The 17,256-nt window shown below is 34.3% G+C and overlaps 2 protein-coding genes across 12 annotated transcripts in view; one reads left to right on the forward strand and one right to left on the reverse strand.

Moving 5' to 3' along the window:
• Window positions 1–17,256, forward strand: part of LOC123551537 (tubby protein-like) — an 85,338-nt gene that overhangs the window by 42,888 nt on the left and 25,194 nt on the right. For 10 of the 11 annotated variants that reach the window (XM_053541033.1, XM_053541029.1, XM_053541031.1 and 7 more), the window contains 5 exons: window positions 1,780–1,833; window positions 2,488–2,539; window positions 6,510–6,675; window positions 8,745–8,879; window positions 10,361–10,555. In XM_053541033.1, coding sequence (XP_053397008.1) covers window positions 1,814–1,833; window positions 2,488–2,539; window positions 6,510–6,675; window positions 8,745–8,879; window positions 10,361–10,555 — 568 coding nt within the window. In that variant the 5' untranslated portion in view covers window positions 1,780–1,813. The remainder of the gene's footprint in view (window positions 1–1,779; window positions 1,834–2,487; window positions 2,540–6,509; window positions 6,676–8,744; window positions 8,880–10,360; window positions 10,556–17,256) is intronic. The other variant, XM_053541036.1, reaches the window with a different exon arrangement.
• LOC123551545 (BLOC-1-related complex subunit 5-like) overlaps window positions 14,113–17,256 on the reverse strand; it is a 256,821-nt gene continuing 253,677 nt past the window's right edge. The window contains exon 6 of the transcript XR_008370575.1: window positions 14,113–14,133. The gene's annotated coding sequence lies outside the window, so the exon portion shown is untranslated. The remainder of the gene's footprint in view (window positions 14,134–17,256) is intronic.

Here is a 17,256-nt window from a genome sequence, read left to right on the forward strand (position 1 = left end):
TGCGTAACATCCAGCGAAAGACAAAAAATAGTTCCACAGGGCTCCAGATAAGATGCGTATTAGCGTAAATTACGTATAGAAATAATGCAAATACGCATGTCTAATAATTTCTAAACTTATATAAAATTACAGAAATGCACACAATGCTTTTTTAAAAAACAAAATCTGAATCATCTGGATGCGTAAGGTAACATAGCCGATCCCGATCAGCCTTAATTCTCCCACATTGAACGTATACACGCATCGTATGATTTCTATAAACTTTGCGTGGGTTTCTACACACACACATGAATTTTGCAGTCAGTAAACGGATAAATTATCGGAAGAAGAAGCTCTTACTGGTTTGTTTAGTTACTACAGATATTAAAAATGATTTTAATTCTTATTTTTCGAGAAATAAACAAATTGGCGAAACATTAAATTGTATTTTCTTGTAGTTTTTGAAATCGAAAGTAGGTCGTCTATGTTTGGCGAAATGAAACAACTTTTTTATGAAAAGATTTAAATAAGAGGTAATTTAACCATAAACTTCAATGTCAGATACTGCCAATTGCTGCTAAATGTCTTCGTATCATCACAATTTGTAAAATATATTGTTCAAACTGGAGAAAAGTTTAATCGTATCCGGATATAATATTTTGGGTAAATATCAAGCTGTGTTATGAAATTTTAAGAAAAAAACTAAAAACAAACTGAAACTGGTAGACTATACTGTCAGTACATCAATCATTAGCCGACTCAGGCCATTCAGGCCTTTGATTTTTAGTTTCATACCAGTGAAAAATTTATTTTTCAGTGTGAAAATACATATATATATTTCACTTATATATTTCTTCTGTTCAGTAAATAACATGTAATTAAATTAAATGTTACTTTAGGGGGTAAAAAAAGAAGTAAAAACATGCCTGTAAAACCCCTTGCAGGTCTCTTTGTGCCAAGCCCCACCCCTACCCCCAACCCTACCCCCAACCCATATCTTTGGGGATTCACTTTAGATTTGCCCTTGTTCGTAATTCTTTGCCTGTTTGTCTATCCTTCTGTCTATCTGCCGGTCCATGTACATATCTCAAAAAGTATTTGACCTAGAGCCATCAAGCATCTCAGGGTTATTATTCAGCATGTGAAATTGTGCACACAGCCAGACCGGAGTTATGAAACTTGACTTAGAAATATGAATACTGTGACAGGAAATGGGGGCAACGGTTTCTTATGTACACACACATCAAGTTTTTCTCAGAGAGGGGAAGGGTTCTCTGCCTTTTATATGAGGTGACAAAAACAGAATGAATAATAGGATAGTATTTAAGCAAATGGGGAAGAAATACTTTATTTATTTTAAGTCTATTTTATGGGAACATTTCTGAGGGGAAAGAGCCTGGGAATGGCTCCTGTTGAACAAGGAAAAAAGCCCTGCCATATAGAATCATGATTTCAAGAGTGTCTAAGATGATTTAGTCAGACACTTGACTATTTTTGTACATTTTACATTTCTTAATAGACTTGAAGAGGTATATATATTGTGAACAAGTCACTTTAAACGCACCTTCTACTGAATTTATTTCAGTTTGAAGTGTTTGTTTTACAGAGACATAGACAAGTGTATATTCACATATTTAAAAAAGATCTTTTTTCTGTTTATAATATTATACATAATACTCCATTTGATTATAAGTGACCTGAAGTGGATTTTTTTTGTTGGACAAAAATATCTTGAAAAAAAAAGCAATGCTTTGTTCCATTAATGTATTTCATTTTAAGTTCTGTTTTGTATATTTTCAGGCCTACAGATCCGAGCAACCACAGCTCCAACATAATGAGTGGTGTCCCTGGAAGGTAATAGTTCTTTTTTTTTTTTCATTGATATAGTTATAAAACTGGTGATGATTTCATTAAAGACATTGTTAGCTGGTTTTGGTTTGTTCGGCTTTATGCCACACCAACACAAAGTCATATGGTGACTTATTACCAGCTTTTGATGGTGTAGGAATAGCCTTGGCATCCCTGTGGACACCTTGGTAGAACCAAAACGGTTTGGAAGGCCTACTGGAAGGCTTCTTCAAACGATGAGGTCTCAGTGTCGTGTAGGTGAGAGGCAGGCAAATAGAAGTAGAAGCTGACCACCAGTCCATAGATCCTTCAAGAAATATCTGCACAGAAAAGTTTTTCTGTCATAGTTTAGGATCATCTCACAATGACAGGCTTGTTAATAAATAAGACTTAATCAGAAATTTTAATGCAATAAAATTGTCACATATTACTAGGATGAAATTTGTTAGGAAACGTTTGACAGTAGATGCAATAAATCAAATAAAATGTGTGTATGTAATATCATTTTATAACACATTTATGCAGCTTACCAAGATTATGTCCAGAATTCATGAGAGACAACTAGAAAATTTGCCTGAAATAATAGATAATTATCTGAATATGTGAAAATATTTGCATGAACATGCACTAGTTCAAAGATGATTGTGTTTTATTTTCCAGTGTGCAAGATGACTATTCTCAGTCACAGAAGAATGAAAGACTGCGGAAAGAGGTAAGAATGTAAACAAATTCTGTGAAGTCCGGGCACAAAATTTTGTGGTTTTAGCTCTCATGTGGAAATGAATTTGTGGATTTCAACTTTTGAACATGAAATGAATTACAATTTTACTTTTCCAGTGGGACTTAATTTTGTGGAATAAAACAACAATGAATTTCACCAAAATTAGCCCCCAGCCCCCACCCCCCACTCCCAGGAATATTTATTTCACAGTATCTGAGTTACATATGGAACATTTAACTTTGGTTAATATGGGAACTTATGGCAGTAATGTTTCAATAAGCCTACTTTTCTACAAAATTTAATATCTTGTTTTTTTGCCTGAAAATGTCGTATAGCTTCAATGTGGTTATTTAAGAAAAAATAATAATTTCATTAAAAGATAATGAGACATGCTTGGCTTGCCTTCAAACATTTAAGAAACTTGATCCCCTGGAAAATAATTATGATGCATTCTGCTTTCTTAATATGAAACAAATGACAAATGATATGCTGTACATGCTAATTCATCTGCCATGGCACCTTGTATCCTAGCAACAGGTTGATTAATAGTAGGGAAGAAGTATTAAAAGCACATGATATTGTAGAAATTAAAGGTTTTCATCAGGAAGCTGATTTCAAGCCATCCTGTTTCATCAGCAATTTATGTAAAATCCTGTGTGACTAGAAGTTCAATAACTGTCTGTTTTGCTGAATAGTTTTGTCATTCAAATGAAAAAAAAAAAGATATTACTTCTTGATCGAGTACAAGTTCACCCTTGTTACCCAGATAATACGAAATGATATGATAATTCCAAAATACTACAAACTGGATGAACTGTCAAACTTGGTAAGGACATTGTTTATTTAAATATTTTCTAATTACTTATTCTGATCGTTAAAGTGTTATAACTGATTCAAAATAGTTTACAAGCTGTACCATTTGCACTAAACAATTTGCATATGGGACATATTATTCACTTTGGAAACCCTTTAACAATGTTTACATTTTGCTTTTGAGAACGAGTTTGGCGATTCAAACCGTTGTCAACCTCATTTAATGGACTTTCGGTAATGAATGTTATTTTGTAATTTTCAGTTAATATATAAACAATGATATGAACATGTTAGGAAGTATTTATCTTAGATCAAATAACCCAAATTTACAAATATATAAGCATATGTATTAGTCGATGAATACTGACCAAAGTGTTCACAGAAATTTCGAAGATAAAGCCCAAAATGTTATATGGATAATAGTCAACATTGTAAACTGACACGAAAAAGAAACGCAACAAGTATTGTAATAGTTAATATTTATAACCTACTGATGTTTAGCCATACAAATTTATATGTGTAATCAAAGTAAACATAACAGAAAAAAATTTTATCATCAAAAAATGAATATCGTCTGAGATCATATTTCTTTCCATGCTTCAGCGTCAGTGCAGTCAATAACGCGTATAGCCACCATTTCTCTGTATGACAGCCTATACAAGGGTGGACTTGAAGGTGGAATTTATTGTTACCCATACTATGACTCTGCCACCATTGTACGGATAAACCTCACGCACACAGTTATTTGCGAAACGTTCGTTGCGGTGTCTGTATATTCTGACCTATTCGTCAGCGTGATGGAGATTAAATCTTGATTCGTCGCTAAATACAACAATTCCCCACTGACGTCATCGGTTATTTAGAGCCCAGCATTGCTTTTCTTGACAATGACAAGAGTCTGACATCTAGTTGGACAACGGAAATGAATCCCGCGTTTACGCAAACAATTCATGACTGTGTCACGGTGAATTGGTCGTCCGGGATTTCCAATTACAACATGTGACGTGGATTGCGACGTCACAAAGCTGTCACGTAAATGACGTTGAGGTATCATATCAGACGCGGTGCAACTGACTGTGGACGGTCACCAGCTGTTACTGTAATGTTAACACGTTCAACTAATGTCGAAATTGTTAATTTTGAAACATTGTATCCATGAAATTCCACCGGTTAAAAGTCCCAAAATTCGATTTCTCTCTGCCATATTTAGCCTTGGTATTTGAATAAGGAATTTAATCGGTGTTGAGTATACTCCTTGTAAATGAGGCAATGTATAGATCAACTTTATGCATCGAGGCGTGTCTGCATTTTTAGGTCATAACAATACTGCGGTAAACACCGAAAATAGCGGTTAAGTCACGCCTAATTGGCGTTGAATTATACACAGCAAAGTTTGTATTGATTCGCCTCATGGTTAAATAGCACGAGGTTCACGAGCATTTTGCGCAGCGCCATTTAGATGACCGGAAGCGAAATATGGAATATAAGTATTGATGTATGCTCTTAAAACGAAATGGTGAGGAAATATAATTGTTGCGTTTATTTTTCGTGTAAGTTTAGTTTGATATTTGCTGTTCTTAAGGTAGAATTTTGTATATTAGATAAATATACGCATGAAATGTGGTAGCTTATTGCTGTAGCATGCTCAATGCAATGTATTATACACGTGGTCAGTAAGAGAGGTCTTGGTGTACCAATATGTATACCTAGGTATTCAGAATGTGAACAGGGTTTGTGCTATTAGTGATTATAAAAGGTAGTTGACAATCAAATACATGTATGTATTTTATATGGAATATGGAGACCGTGGGGTAAAAAAGGACAGCGGGGGGAAATAATACATATGCACATGTGTACTTGATACCAGGAAGGTGCAAGTTGTACACTGTGCCTGTTACCAGCATAAAAATGTTAACAGGCTCATATCATCATGTTGTTACAAAGTAATTTATCAAAACATGTCCACGCACACAAAACTGGATAATCTGTAATGGGATGTCAATGAAAAAAATCAATTATGGCTCTTATCCACTTTCAAAGACAATGCATGTAGGGCATTATCCATGGTCATTTTTGGCTATTATCCATTTTTCATACACAGATCAATATAAATGGTTTTGACATTAAAACGGCAAAAGTAATCAACTTACTGTAAACTATGACAGATAGTGAAATGGTAGAGTCGTATTATACAGTGAATTACAAGCATGAAAAACAATTCTAAATATTTTTTATGATTTTTCAAACTAAACTTACATGGTTTTTGTAAACTATTTAACATATTGTGTATTGTGCCACAGTAACTTACCGAAAAACGTGAAATTTTCAAAATCGTTGATCGGCCATTTTATAGCATGTTGGAGTTACCACATCATTTTGTATTATCTGGGTAACAAGGGTGAAGTTGGCTTCTACATAGTTTCTGTTCAAAATTTACTTTGTTCAAACTTACACGTAAGTTACCTGTAATGAAAGCTTTATTTCTACACAACGTGACATTTTCCTAACAATGAAAGCTTTATTTCTGCACGACACGAGTTTCCTACTAATGAAAGCTTTATTTCTGCAGGACATGATACTTACCTGAAAATGAAAACTTTATTTCTACACAACACAATAGCTACCTCTTAAGGAAAGTTATATTTTTACACAACACGATAATTACCTTTCAATACATTAAGCTTTATTTCTGCACAACACGGTAGCCTTTCAATAAAGGGGTGCAACTTTTGTAGAATTTTGTTTTCCTTTTTATGTTGTTGGATATTCTGTTTCAAACGATCAGTGTTACCCTAGTTTTTCTTTTGGTTTAAATGATTGACCAGACAAGTGGCTTCTGGGTAGCTGAGTGACATATTTGGTTATCTCACAACCTTAGAGAAAGCAGTCATAGAGCATGCCAGCAGAAATACTGGTAAACCTGTGCAAAGAAGGCACCTCCATCAATCAGTTACCTTGTTCAATGACAAAAAGGTTGTTCATGTAAATTTTGACTTTAATCAATAATCTGTTGGTTCTTAAAGACCACTGTGTGTCCATTCTTTTGATAGCAGCTTGCAGCTTGAAGCGAGTTTGTCTGTATTCTCACATTAATTTTGTCAATTCTTTGTAAAGGAAAGAAATGAATCTAGTGCCTCTTCATTTTTAGAAACACAGAATTGAAGAGGAGAGACGGAAAAGAAGACAGGCAAACACTATGATTGTTGCTAACCCAGACGGCAGGCCGTCATCAGGGCGTAAAGCAGGCAAAGAGGAACGACGACCCATACTGCGTGATGGATCCTCACCTAAACCATCCACACCAACAAATTATGGTACGCCTGTTTTTTTTTCTGGGATTATTGCTTTAAATATCAGTAGAATAGATGCTTTTGTAAATGCTTGATTTATTCCATGTTACAAGGTATACATTATGTTAACGGAAAATAATGAAGCTTTCATGTAACTTTTGTTTTGCCGTGGGACAAATTTGCATTGCTAAGAAATCAGGTTTCTTAATTGGTGGAGATAATTCCTTTTAATTCTAAAGAGGATTTTAAATTAATTTGTAGCTCTGTTTGCAAAAAAGTAGCAAAAATTAAAATGTAAATGGCTAAAAGTAGAGTATCAGGGGATGCAAAAAAATATTTGTCTTCCATTTTCGGATCATTTATAGTGCTTAAAGATACAGTAGTGATTTTAGATTCAAATTAGAAAACTTCTTAATTGAATCATTTGTGCCAGTATGTGAAAATATGTTTTGTTTTAACATTCAGAATTTTTAAGAGACAAAAATACATCGACTACATCCCATATGTCTTCAGGTAGAGAGTTTAAATAAGTTCAAACGCTTGAAATTTTTACTTGTTGTTTTTATGTTTTACAAATGTCTTGTATTGAATTTATTCTTTAAGTGTTTTTTTTTTGTTGTTGTTGTTTTGTTTTTAGAAAAAGGTCTGTTTATACACATGACACATGTTTCAACTAACTCGGCTCAGCCACACTGTCTTCTATATAGTGCACAGTTCTGTTATCACATATCAGCCATATTTCTCAGTCCCTGTTACATTTAATGTTTTAAAATATAGGAAGGACACACTGCTTTATTACTGAGAAATTACTAAGGCCTTTTTTTCAACAAGAGTCAGACTTGCAGCTTTTTTATGCCCCCGAAGGGAGGCATAGTAGTTTTCAACTGTCCGTTCGTTAGTTCGTTCGTTCATCACAACGTTAACTTTTTGCATGGAGGCACTACTCGCGAACCACTGCACCCAGGACCTTAAAACTTCACATGCTGATAGTACTTATTGAATACACGACCCCTACTGACTTTGGGGTCACCAGGTCAAAGGTCAAGGCGCTGCGGGGGGCATTTGTCACCATTAGTGACAGCTCTTGTTTCTAATTATTGGGCTTGGACAGTCACTTCATTAATATCTTTATTTATATAATAACTGAAAAGAAAACTCAGAGTCACAATGCTTGAGTTATCATGGGTCACGGGGGATCAAGACATAGAAAATACAAAGAAAATGACTAGGAACCAAGACAAAAAAACTGGGAAGCAGTTAAATTGAGTCAGCCTTTGTGATTGAGCTTTCAAATAATGAAAAAACAAGAAATGAAAATTGTACTGCTGCACAAATGTTGAATCTGCCTGTTATATATAAACCATGAAATGTTGTTCTGTTCTTAATTGAGGTTGCAGTTCACCGAAAAATTCTTGTATGTTTGTTGGGTAATGTGTTTGAATGTTTGTTTCTTTATGTTCTGCAAAATGTTCTTTAATACAAGTTGTCATGCAATGGTGAAATTTAAATGCTAGAAGGATAGGAAATAAATCTTGTTTAAAGTGTTTTAATTTTGACTTTAATTGTTCTGTGCCTATAGGGTTTATATCTGTTCATAATATACCAAGTATTAAAGAGAAAAAGCAAGTTGTTTTTATTGTGTTTGTCGTAAAGTTTGTTGTTTCGTTTACAATTTTATGTTTAAATAAAAATAGTAACATTATTGTTAAAGCATAAGGTCTTGCATCTATAAATTTGCAAATACGATTTCAAAGTCGGCCGAGTCTTTTAGTTATCCTTACCCGGGAAATGGTCATTGTGCAAGAAATGATCGTTGCGTTAATTATTAAGATTAATACAGATATCTCGTTCTATCATGAAATCATTAACTTTCATGGACATGAAATTTTGTGGTTTTGACAGGAACAGCTATTTCACGGGGGGTAAGAATTTGGCTTCTAGCATAAAAAAAATAGGAATTTGACTTGCTGGTTGGGATTTAATGTTATGGATTGACACAACCACAAAATCCGCGAAAAATTAGTTCCTCACGAATATTAATGATTTCATGGTATATAATGTTTATCTAACATTGAACATTTTATTGTGAACAGAATACCTAGGGCCTGCAAGTTATGACGAGAACGTAGACAGTACCAACACATCAATCCGAATCAACAATGCGACGGAGGACAGTTGTAGTGATGGACTCAGCGATAGTGATGATATTCCTACTATCGAAACGGAAGGTACGAATTTTAAGTGTTTAGATGATTTGTTTATGTATAAGAAATCAAAACATTTCAGAGAGAGCTCAAAACAACTGATATATAAATATATGCAGACGTTTATATATCCAGAAATGATCCTAAATTTCTGTCATGTGAGGGCAGTCACCCAGTTGGGTTGCAGAAGGCTGGTGGCTTTAGCCAGGTGCCAGCCTGTGTTGTTCAGTCTTCCTCTGCAGCTGAAGCTGGAAAATACACAGATTATTTTAATTATGTTTGGGGTGATCTGAATTTCAACAAACAACCATTACAATACTTCACATAGAGTCAAAACGGATGGTGTAATGACAGCTTTGTATAATTACCATCATCGGTTAGTGTCTGAAATCAAGATTTTAAATTCATAACAGATTTCCTGCTCAGAGCATGTTGTTGCATGACATTATATAGCGGTATTGGGTTTGCATGGTGGAAAAAGCTTGTGATTTGAAGGGAGATAACTTGAATGTTTGTTGCAAAATGTTTTACCTCAGTTGTCTTTTATTTTTATGGTTAAAATTGCATGTGATCATGTTCTGTTGCCTGGAAACATCTCTGTATGATAGAGCATTGAAATCATAAAACATTTTCTGGTATCATATTCTGTTCTACAATTATTCTGGGACAGTATATGATCTTTACGAAGAGATTTTAAACTCCGAGCTCTTCATTTGTAGTGTTATTGTCATGTGAGGTAGATGTTTCCTTTAAAAGGCAAGAAATATTGATAGATGAAAAATGAAAGTTTACCAGTTTTTTTTTTAATTTGTATTCTAAAAAAAGCATTTAAATAACATTGTAACTGTAAATATGTAACTAGCTGTAAATTAATCATTAAACAAAAATTATTAGCCTATCAAACAATTGGGCTAAATATTGGCCAAGTTTTCAAAAATTGTCATTTTGAAATTTTTTCCACAGATCAAAACTTTATTGTAAAATGTTTTTGTTTTGCTATGCTTGTGAAAGCTAGGCGTGGCTTTTCATTTCCAGTAATGGTACTTTGAAAATATATTGTCAAAAAGTAATAATGATTAATGAAAGAAACAGAGACAAAATTCAGCAAAAAAGTTGGTTATGATTGGTAGTAAAAATATGTTTCCCCATACTTCAAAGGGACTGACCTCCAGCTTGTACATCAGCAAAGAAAAAATATAAATTTTAAGATATCATTACCTAAATTTTCAAATATCTTCAGATGGTGTATTGGTCAATATGGTAGGAAATTTTTTATTGCTTTCCTGACTTGTTTCTTTCTTGATTTAGCACTTACGAAAAAAAGTTAAGAAACAAAAACCCAGAACATGACAAAACTTCAATTTTAAAGAAATATCATTTTTAGCCGATATCTAGAGTTCAGTCCCTTTAAAAGATACATTTACATTTATGTATTTACGTTTGCTTTTGTTATCCCTTTTGTTTTTATGTATTCTGTACATGGAATCATTGCTATTTTGGTGCAGGCAACATACACGGATATTCCAAAAACAAAAAAGACAAAAAGGGAAGCCCAGGAAATAATTGGGTTCATTCCCCAGAGAGAAATTTTGAGTTCTCAAACCCTGAACTTAGTCCTCAGGAGCAGGGGACAAGAGATCAGCGTACTAGAACCCCAGATTTCAGGGCTGAGCCCCAATCTGAGATTCCCACAATGCAAGGTATTGTACTGTGCAAGAATGTACTCGGTGACGGGTTTAGTTTTAGAAAAAAAGAATGTAGTATAAACTTTCCTATATTAACAGCTTTGTGTAGCTTTGCTTTCATTTCAGGTAGCTCAAAATTTCCTATGATGTCATACTTTTTTAGCTCACCTAAGCAACAAAGATATTGTGATCATCCATTGTCCATTGTCCACCATCTTCATCATGCCTCATTTTTTCAGCATTTTGCTTCAAAAAGAATTTCATTAGGCCAGTTATAATGATGAAGGTTCCTTGGGTTGTCCCCTTTCAAAGTTTTCCGAAGAGTTTCATTCCCTGCAAAACTCTGGTTGCCATGGCAAGATAAAGGAATATTTTTAAAATCTTCATGCCGGATTTCACACTTTTGTCACCGAAATGTTGCATCGGTTACCCTGTAGAAAGATGGTTCAACTGGCATTTGGTAAATGGGATGCAGTGTACCATGATCGTTTAATTGTTTTGTATTTATAAAAAAAAAAAATGGCTGCTTAGGAACATAGCCCATTTTCAGAGTAATCTTGATAAGTTTTTTTATGACTGTACCAGAAATGTTTACCATTTTGAGCTATGAACTCAGGTGAGGTCATTATGATCCTATATTTTGTGTACTACATTTCAAAAGATGGGCTGTAGGACTGGTGCAGTTTTTAGCACTAATTTTTTACAAGGGCATTTTTACAGGTTGCCAGTCTATTGACTCATTTCAGAAATTAAGACATAACTTTTGAATCGTACTCTGCGTCAAGTAACAAAGGAAACTGACCAGTGCAAGAGATTTCTGAACAAAAAAAATCTAAACAAAAAGATTTACAAATGAAAATTTTGTACAATAGCTACCTTAAAACAGAAGAACTACATGTAGCTACCTTAAACGAAAGAACCAGATATCTACCGTAAACGAAAGAATCAGGTGAAGCTACCTTAAACGAAAGAACCAGATATGTAACATAATAGCTTCAAGCAATATAGTAAACCTGTATATAATTCAGTAGACAGATTTCACTTTTAAACTTGCTATATTTTCTGGAATTCTATTTTCTTACTTTTTAACCAGGTTTTCGTTGAAAACCTGAGTTATTAGATTGGGCTATGTCGTTGATCGGTTGGGCGGGCGGGCGGATGGCGGCGTCAAACTGGTGTTTCCGGTCAATAACTTTTGTTTCGGTAAAGATATTTGAATAAAACTTGGTATGTATGTAGCTTATATCAAGACAAAGGCTGGGATTGATTTTGGGGTTTCTGGGGTCAAGGTCAAGGTCACTGTTGCTTAAAATAGAAAAAGGGTTTCCGGTCAATAGCTTAACTTAGGAATGAGCTATCATGATGAAACTTGGTGTATAGAAAACTTATATAAAGTTGTAGCTTGGGATTTTGGGGTTTCTGGGATCAAGGTCAAGGTGATTGTTACTAAAAATAGGGTTAGGGTTAGGTTAGGGTTAGGGTTAGGGTTGTGCTTTAAAGTGGTTCACTTTGATTCAGTACACTTTTTTATTCTTATGAAAAGTGTTGAAAACCTGGTTTCGTGGCATTGCCGCGTTTTTTGTTTTAGATTGACCTCATCTAATCAGAATTTAATTTGTTTAAATGATCTTCATGAAAATGATTAATGTAACATCAAAACCAAGGGTGAAAAGAAATAATTTTCTCTCTTTCAACAAGAAAAGACCAATCAATGCAGCCAGGTAATGGTATGGTGGCTGATTTCTGTCATCTCAATCTTTGGCATGTTTGAAAGGCAGCAACACACCAGAATGACAAAGTGTGCCACTGTGACAAATGAGATATTTTTTGTTCTGTGGCTCCCTTCAAATGCACCAAGACATCAGACTGAGATGGTATAAATCAGCCACCATACCGTTAACTGGCTGTATAATGATTGATAAAAGTTCAAAGCCTCTTGATTCTTTGTCGAGCCCGCTTGCGGAAGGGAAGACATAGTTGTCTAAATGGCTGTTTGGTGTATGTGTGTGTGTGCGTCATGCATGCATCCGTGCATCTGTCCGGATTTGTTTGTCCATAATTTTGACATGCATGGAGCAATCTTGCTTATATTTGGCATGAATGTTATCCTCAGTGAGACAGAATGTCGTACGCAAACCTCAGGCTCCTATCTCAGAGGTCAAGGTCACAGATGGAGGTCAAAGGTTCTGTCAGAATTTGTCTGGCCTATAACTTTGACATGCATTGAGGAATCTTGTTTATATTTGGCATGAATGTATAACCAAATGAGATGTAGTGTCATGTGCAAACCCCAGGTTCCTGTCTCATAGGTCAAGGTCACAGTTAGGGGTCAAAGGTCATTTTAGAGCTTGTCCAGGCCATAACTTTGATAAGTCTTTTTCTTTTCTTTATTGTAAATGTTCACCTCTTTGAGATGGAGTGTTATAGGCAAACCTCAGGTCCCTAGCTCAAAGGTCAAGGTCACATTTGTGGGGTCAAAGGTCATTCTAGAACTTGTCCAGGCTTTAACTTTGCCATGCATAAAAGAATCTTTTTTTATTTGACATAAATGTTTGCCTCAGTGAGAAAGAGTGTCACGTGCAACTCCCAGACCCCTACCTCAAAGGTCAAGGTCATACTTAGAAGTCAAATGTCAAAACTTGATGAAGTTTTCCTTGTATGGGCTGTAATTCAGCCATTGATTGAGGGTTTCTTAAATAACTTGGCACAATTGTTTGCCTCAATCTGTCAGGCATAAGTACTTGAAAGGTCAAGGTCACAGGGTCAAAATTTGATGCATTTTCTCATGGTGAGCTTTTGTGACCGGTCAATGTCCGTCGTGCGTCGTATAGGGTGTCGGACATCCGTCGTGTGTCCGTCAACATTTTCTAAAAAAATCTTCTTGAAAACCACTGGGCAGAATTACACCAAACTTGACAGGAATGATCCTTTCAAAATTGTTCAAAAATTTTATTCCATGCAGAACACTGGTTGCCATGGCAACCGAAAGGAAAACTTTAAAAATCTTCTTGTCCAAAACTGCAAGGCATAGGGCCTTGATATTTGGTATGTGACATCATCTAATGGTCCTCTATGAAGATTGTTCAAATTGTATCCCTGGGCTGAAAAGAGGCCCCGCCCTGGGGGTCCCAAGTTTTACATAGACTTATATAGGAAAAAAACTTTAAAAATCTTCTTGTCTGAAACACAAGACCTGGGCCTTTGATATTTTGTATGTAGCATTGCCTTGTGGTCCTCTATGAAGATTGTTCAAATTGTATCCCTGGGGTGAAAAGAGGCCCCGCCCCATGGGTCCCAAGTTTTATATAGACTTATATTGTAGAAAACTTTAAAAATCTTCTTTTCTGAAACTGAAAGGCCTAGGCTTTTGATATTTGGTATATAGCATTGCCTAGTTGACCTCTAACAGAATTGTTCAAATTATGCCCCTGGGGTAAAAAGAGGCCCCACCCTGGGGGTCACTTTTTGTATGAGTTATATAGGAAAAAATACTTCAAAAATTATCAGATCATATTTCCTAGACTGTTTAAATATATTTACCTGATGTACCCAAGTAATTACGGGTCACCTTACTGTGACCTTGACCTACTGACCTACTTTCTTGTTTTTTAAGATACAGCCTTGAAATTTGGATGACATGTACAGTTTTGCATACCGATCTTAAAACTGACTTTCAGTGACCATGAATTTGACCTACTGACCTACTTTCTAATATTTTAGCATCAGATAGCCATTTGAAACATGTGGCTCATATTACTCAGATGAGCGATCTAGGGTCATCATGACCCTCTTGTTACAGGTTTGCTAACCTAATATTGCCACATACTAATCATGTTATCTAACTTTTATGATACCATTTTGCATGCTGTAATAGGTTTTTGAAGAGAATTTAAATCAAATAAAAACATTGTGTAAGAATTTTACATAGAAATAATGAAGATATAGAGTTCTGAGTGTGTTTGTTATAAAAAAAAGATATATATAATAATTATACCTTCACAATTTATTAAAACGTACAGAAACTGTCTAAGTGAAAAACTTAATTCACAAACCTACTGACCTAGTAAAGCTGTGAATGTATTAGATCAGTAGCTGTGAAAATTGCATATTAAATGCATGAATAAAGAGGTTTGTGTCATTAACATATCTTGACATACGCTTAATGTCTTTCTTCATGTAGTAATTAATGAGGTAATGTTTGCTAGTATTGATATATCTTCATATGGCTAATAAAGTAGTACATGAGTTAGTTTCTGCAGCCCCTCCAAACTTTAACCCTTACCCTGCTAAATCTAATAATGAACTAGTAACTGTTAAAAGAAGTGCTTACCAAAAAGATACTGACTGAATGGCAAACAGTGCAGATCTTGATCAGACTGCATAGATGTGCAGGCTGATTATGATCTACACTGGTCGCAAAGGCAGAATCAGTTGCGTTCAGCATGATAAGAGTTAAGGTAAAGATGTGTAAAATCAGATAATTTTTCAATGAGTGAATAAGTTCAGATGCAGTATTTTCACGAGTTGTGCTGTAAATTTAGAATCGGGCGTATGTGAGTGAAAGATATTTTGATCTTTCATGTAAAACAGAGAAATTTTCTTTTTATTTCGTGTTGTTTCAATGATTTACAAATTGAATAAGTTTACGTGTGGAAGGTCACACACATTAGGCAACAATGTACTCAAAATCACGACATCACAGTCTTAATACTGGAAAAAAGTTGAATTTTTTTTTTTAGATTTCTTTACAGTTTAATATCGTGAAGCCATTTCTTTATAGTTTTTTCTTTTACGTAGGTCAGTAAAGGATTGTATACGAAAATATTTTTGATGTTGTTAATGAAATTTAAAGTTTTGTAGTTTTAAAACTGGTTCATTTATGTTTAAAGATTCAATTTTTTGTGTGTGTTATTTGATGATTTTTCACATTATATACCAATCTTCTGTTTGAATTGGACATCTTTTACTTCTCTTCTTTTTGATTTGCTTACTTATATGGTACAGATATGGTATAGATCTATTTCATAAAAAAATTCTATGTTATCTACCCTTTATTGAACTCTATCAGGATATACCCAGTCCTTCCTGCTTGTTAATAATTAACGAGAGTTTAAAGGAAAAGCCTGAAGCATCGACATTGATTTGCAGGATGACAATATAGAATATATTAATGGTATATTAAGAGCAGAAATCCCCCTGGGCTTATTCAACACTATTATTCTTCAAATATAGATATCTGTGACATTGAAAAATATTGGGATGGATATAACAGCACTCATTGACTTTTGACCATTATGCTGTGTCTTAAAGTCAGGCTACGAGGGTTGATCTAGAAGTAATGGCACAGCATCCATTGCGCATTTATTCATCGTTGTATTATTGTAGAATTTTTATCATGGAGTATGCTAATTCAGTAATGATTACACGCGCAAATATTATATTCAGGGTTATTTCAATTTAAATGCTTAGAACTGCAAAGTTCACCCCTGACAACCTTTAGCCGCTCTTAAAAATAGCATTTCTTTTATAAACAGAAAGCAAGCAAAGAAAGACAATCAAAATACACCTAATACATATAAAAATTATAATGGTGTGATTTTAAATCTTTTAGCAATCAGCTGTGAAAACTATAGTGGCAACTTCGGCAGTTAAAGTTAATTATATAAGGCTTGTTTTTGCTTAATGATAGTTATATAAAATTCCGATGTCAGTAACGTTAGTGACATGTGGCAGTCACCTTTAACAGGTTCTAAGCTTATCTCCATTTCTCAGTAAGTAAACAGTAAATTTTGTTGAAATTTTTTCCAAAATTTAGCTAAAGAACAAATTTTTGTTATCTTTTTATTTTACGTGTTTCTATGGCTCCAATGACATTACTTCTGGATCAGCCCTTGTAAATTGCATGTTAACTCTTTACCTGCTACCTTTCTGAAACTGCATTAGATTTTTTTATGGGCATTTTTGTGGATCAGATTCATCATAAACTTTTCAGACGTTTTATTCATAGAAATCGTTTAAGTTAATAGTGTTTGTTATGATAGTAACAGTATGAGTATATATATTATACGCTTGCAGGTCAGTAGTCAAAACTATTGACTGTGGTTCAAAGAACTGAGGGTCAATATTTTTGACTTTTGACCGATAAATAAAAAAAGGAAATTAATCTCTGCACACCATTATATGCCTTTTTGTGTGATTGATACAACATTCCCAGTAATCAGAGAATCTGATAATTGTTTGGTGAGTAATGTTGACACAGAAGTACCAGGTTCATATTATCGCTTACCTACATTTCCCATATATATTGTATAGATAAATATATATATTGTATAGATAAATTATTGGTATTTCAGAGCTTAGTCACATCACTGTGGCATGATGAGTTTAATGTCGATATGAAACGTTGTGGATTTAAAGCAAGATTTTTGCTTCATTGGAAAGATAAAATAGTTGGACTATGAGTTTAAGCTATTTAGTTCTTATGCAGAAAGCTTGGTCATTTTAGTATTATTGTAAGATTCAAATTCTTTATAATGAAACGAGATTTCAATGATTTGCTTTAGTCTACAATGTACAATCACATTTCCTGTTCAGTCTAGTCAAATTATTTATGCCAAGGGAGATAACTATTAGAGGATGTTCAACATTTCTTTTACTGATATAAGTTGATTGTGAAGATTTGTTGAGTCTAATGTATAGTTTTTTATGCCAAGGGA

Source organism: Mercenaria mercenaria, chromosome 4 (assembly GCF_021730395.1).
Source record: "Mercenaria mercenaria strain notata chromosome 4, MADL_Memer_1, whole genome shotgun sequence".
Lineage (NCBI taxonomy): Eukaryota > Metazoa > Mollusca > Bivalvia > Venerida > Veneridae > Mercenaria > Mercenaria mercenaria.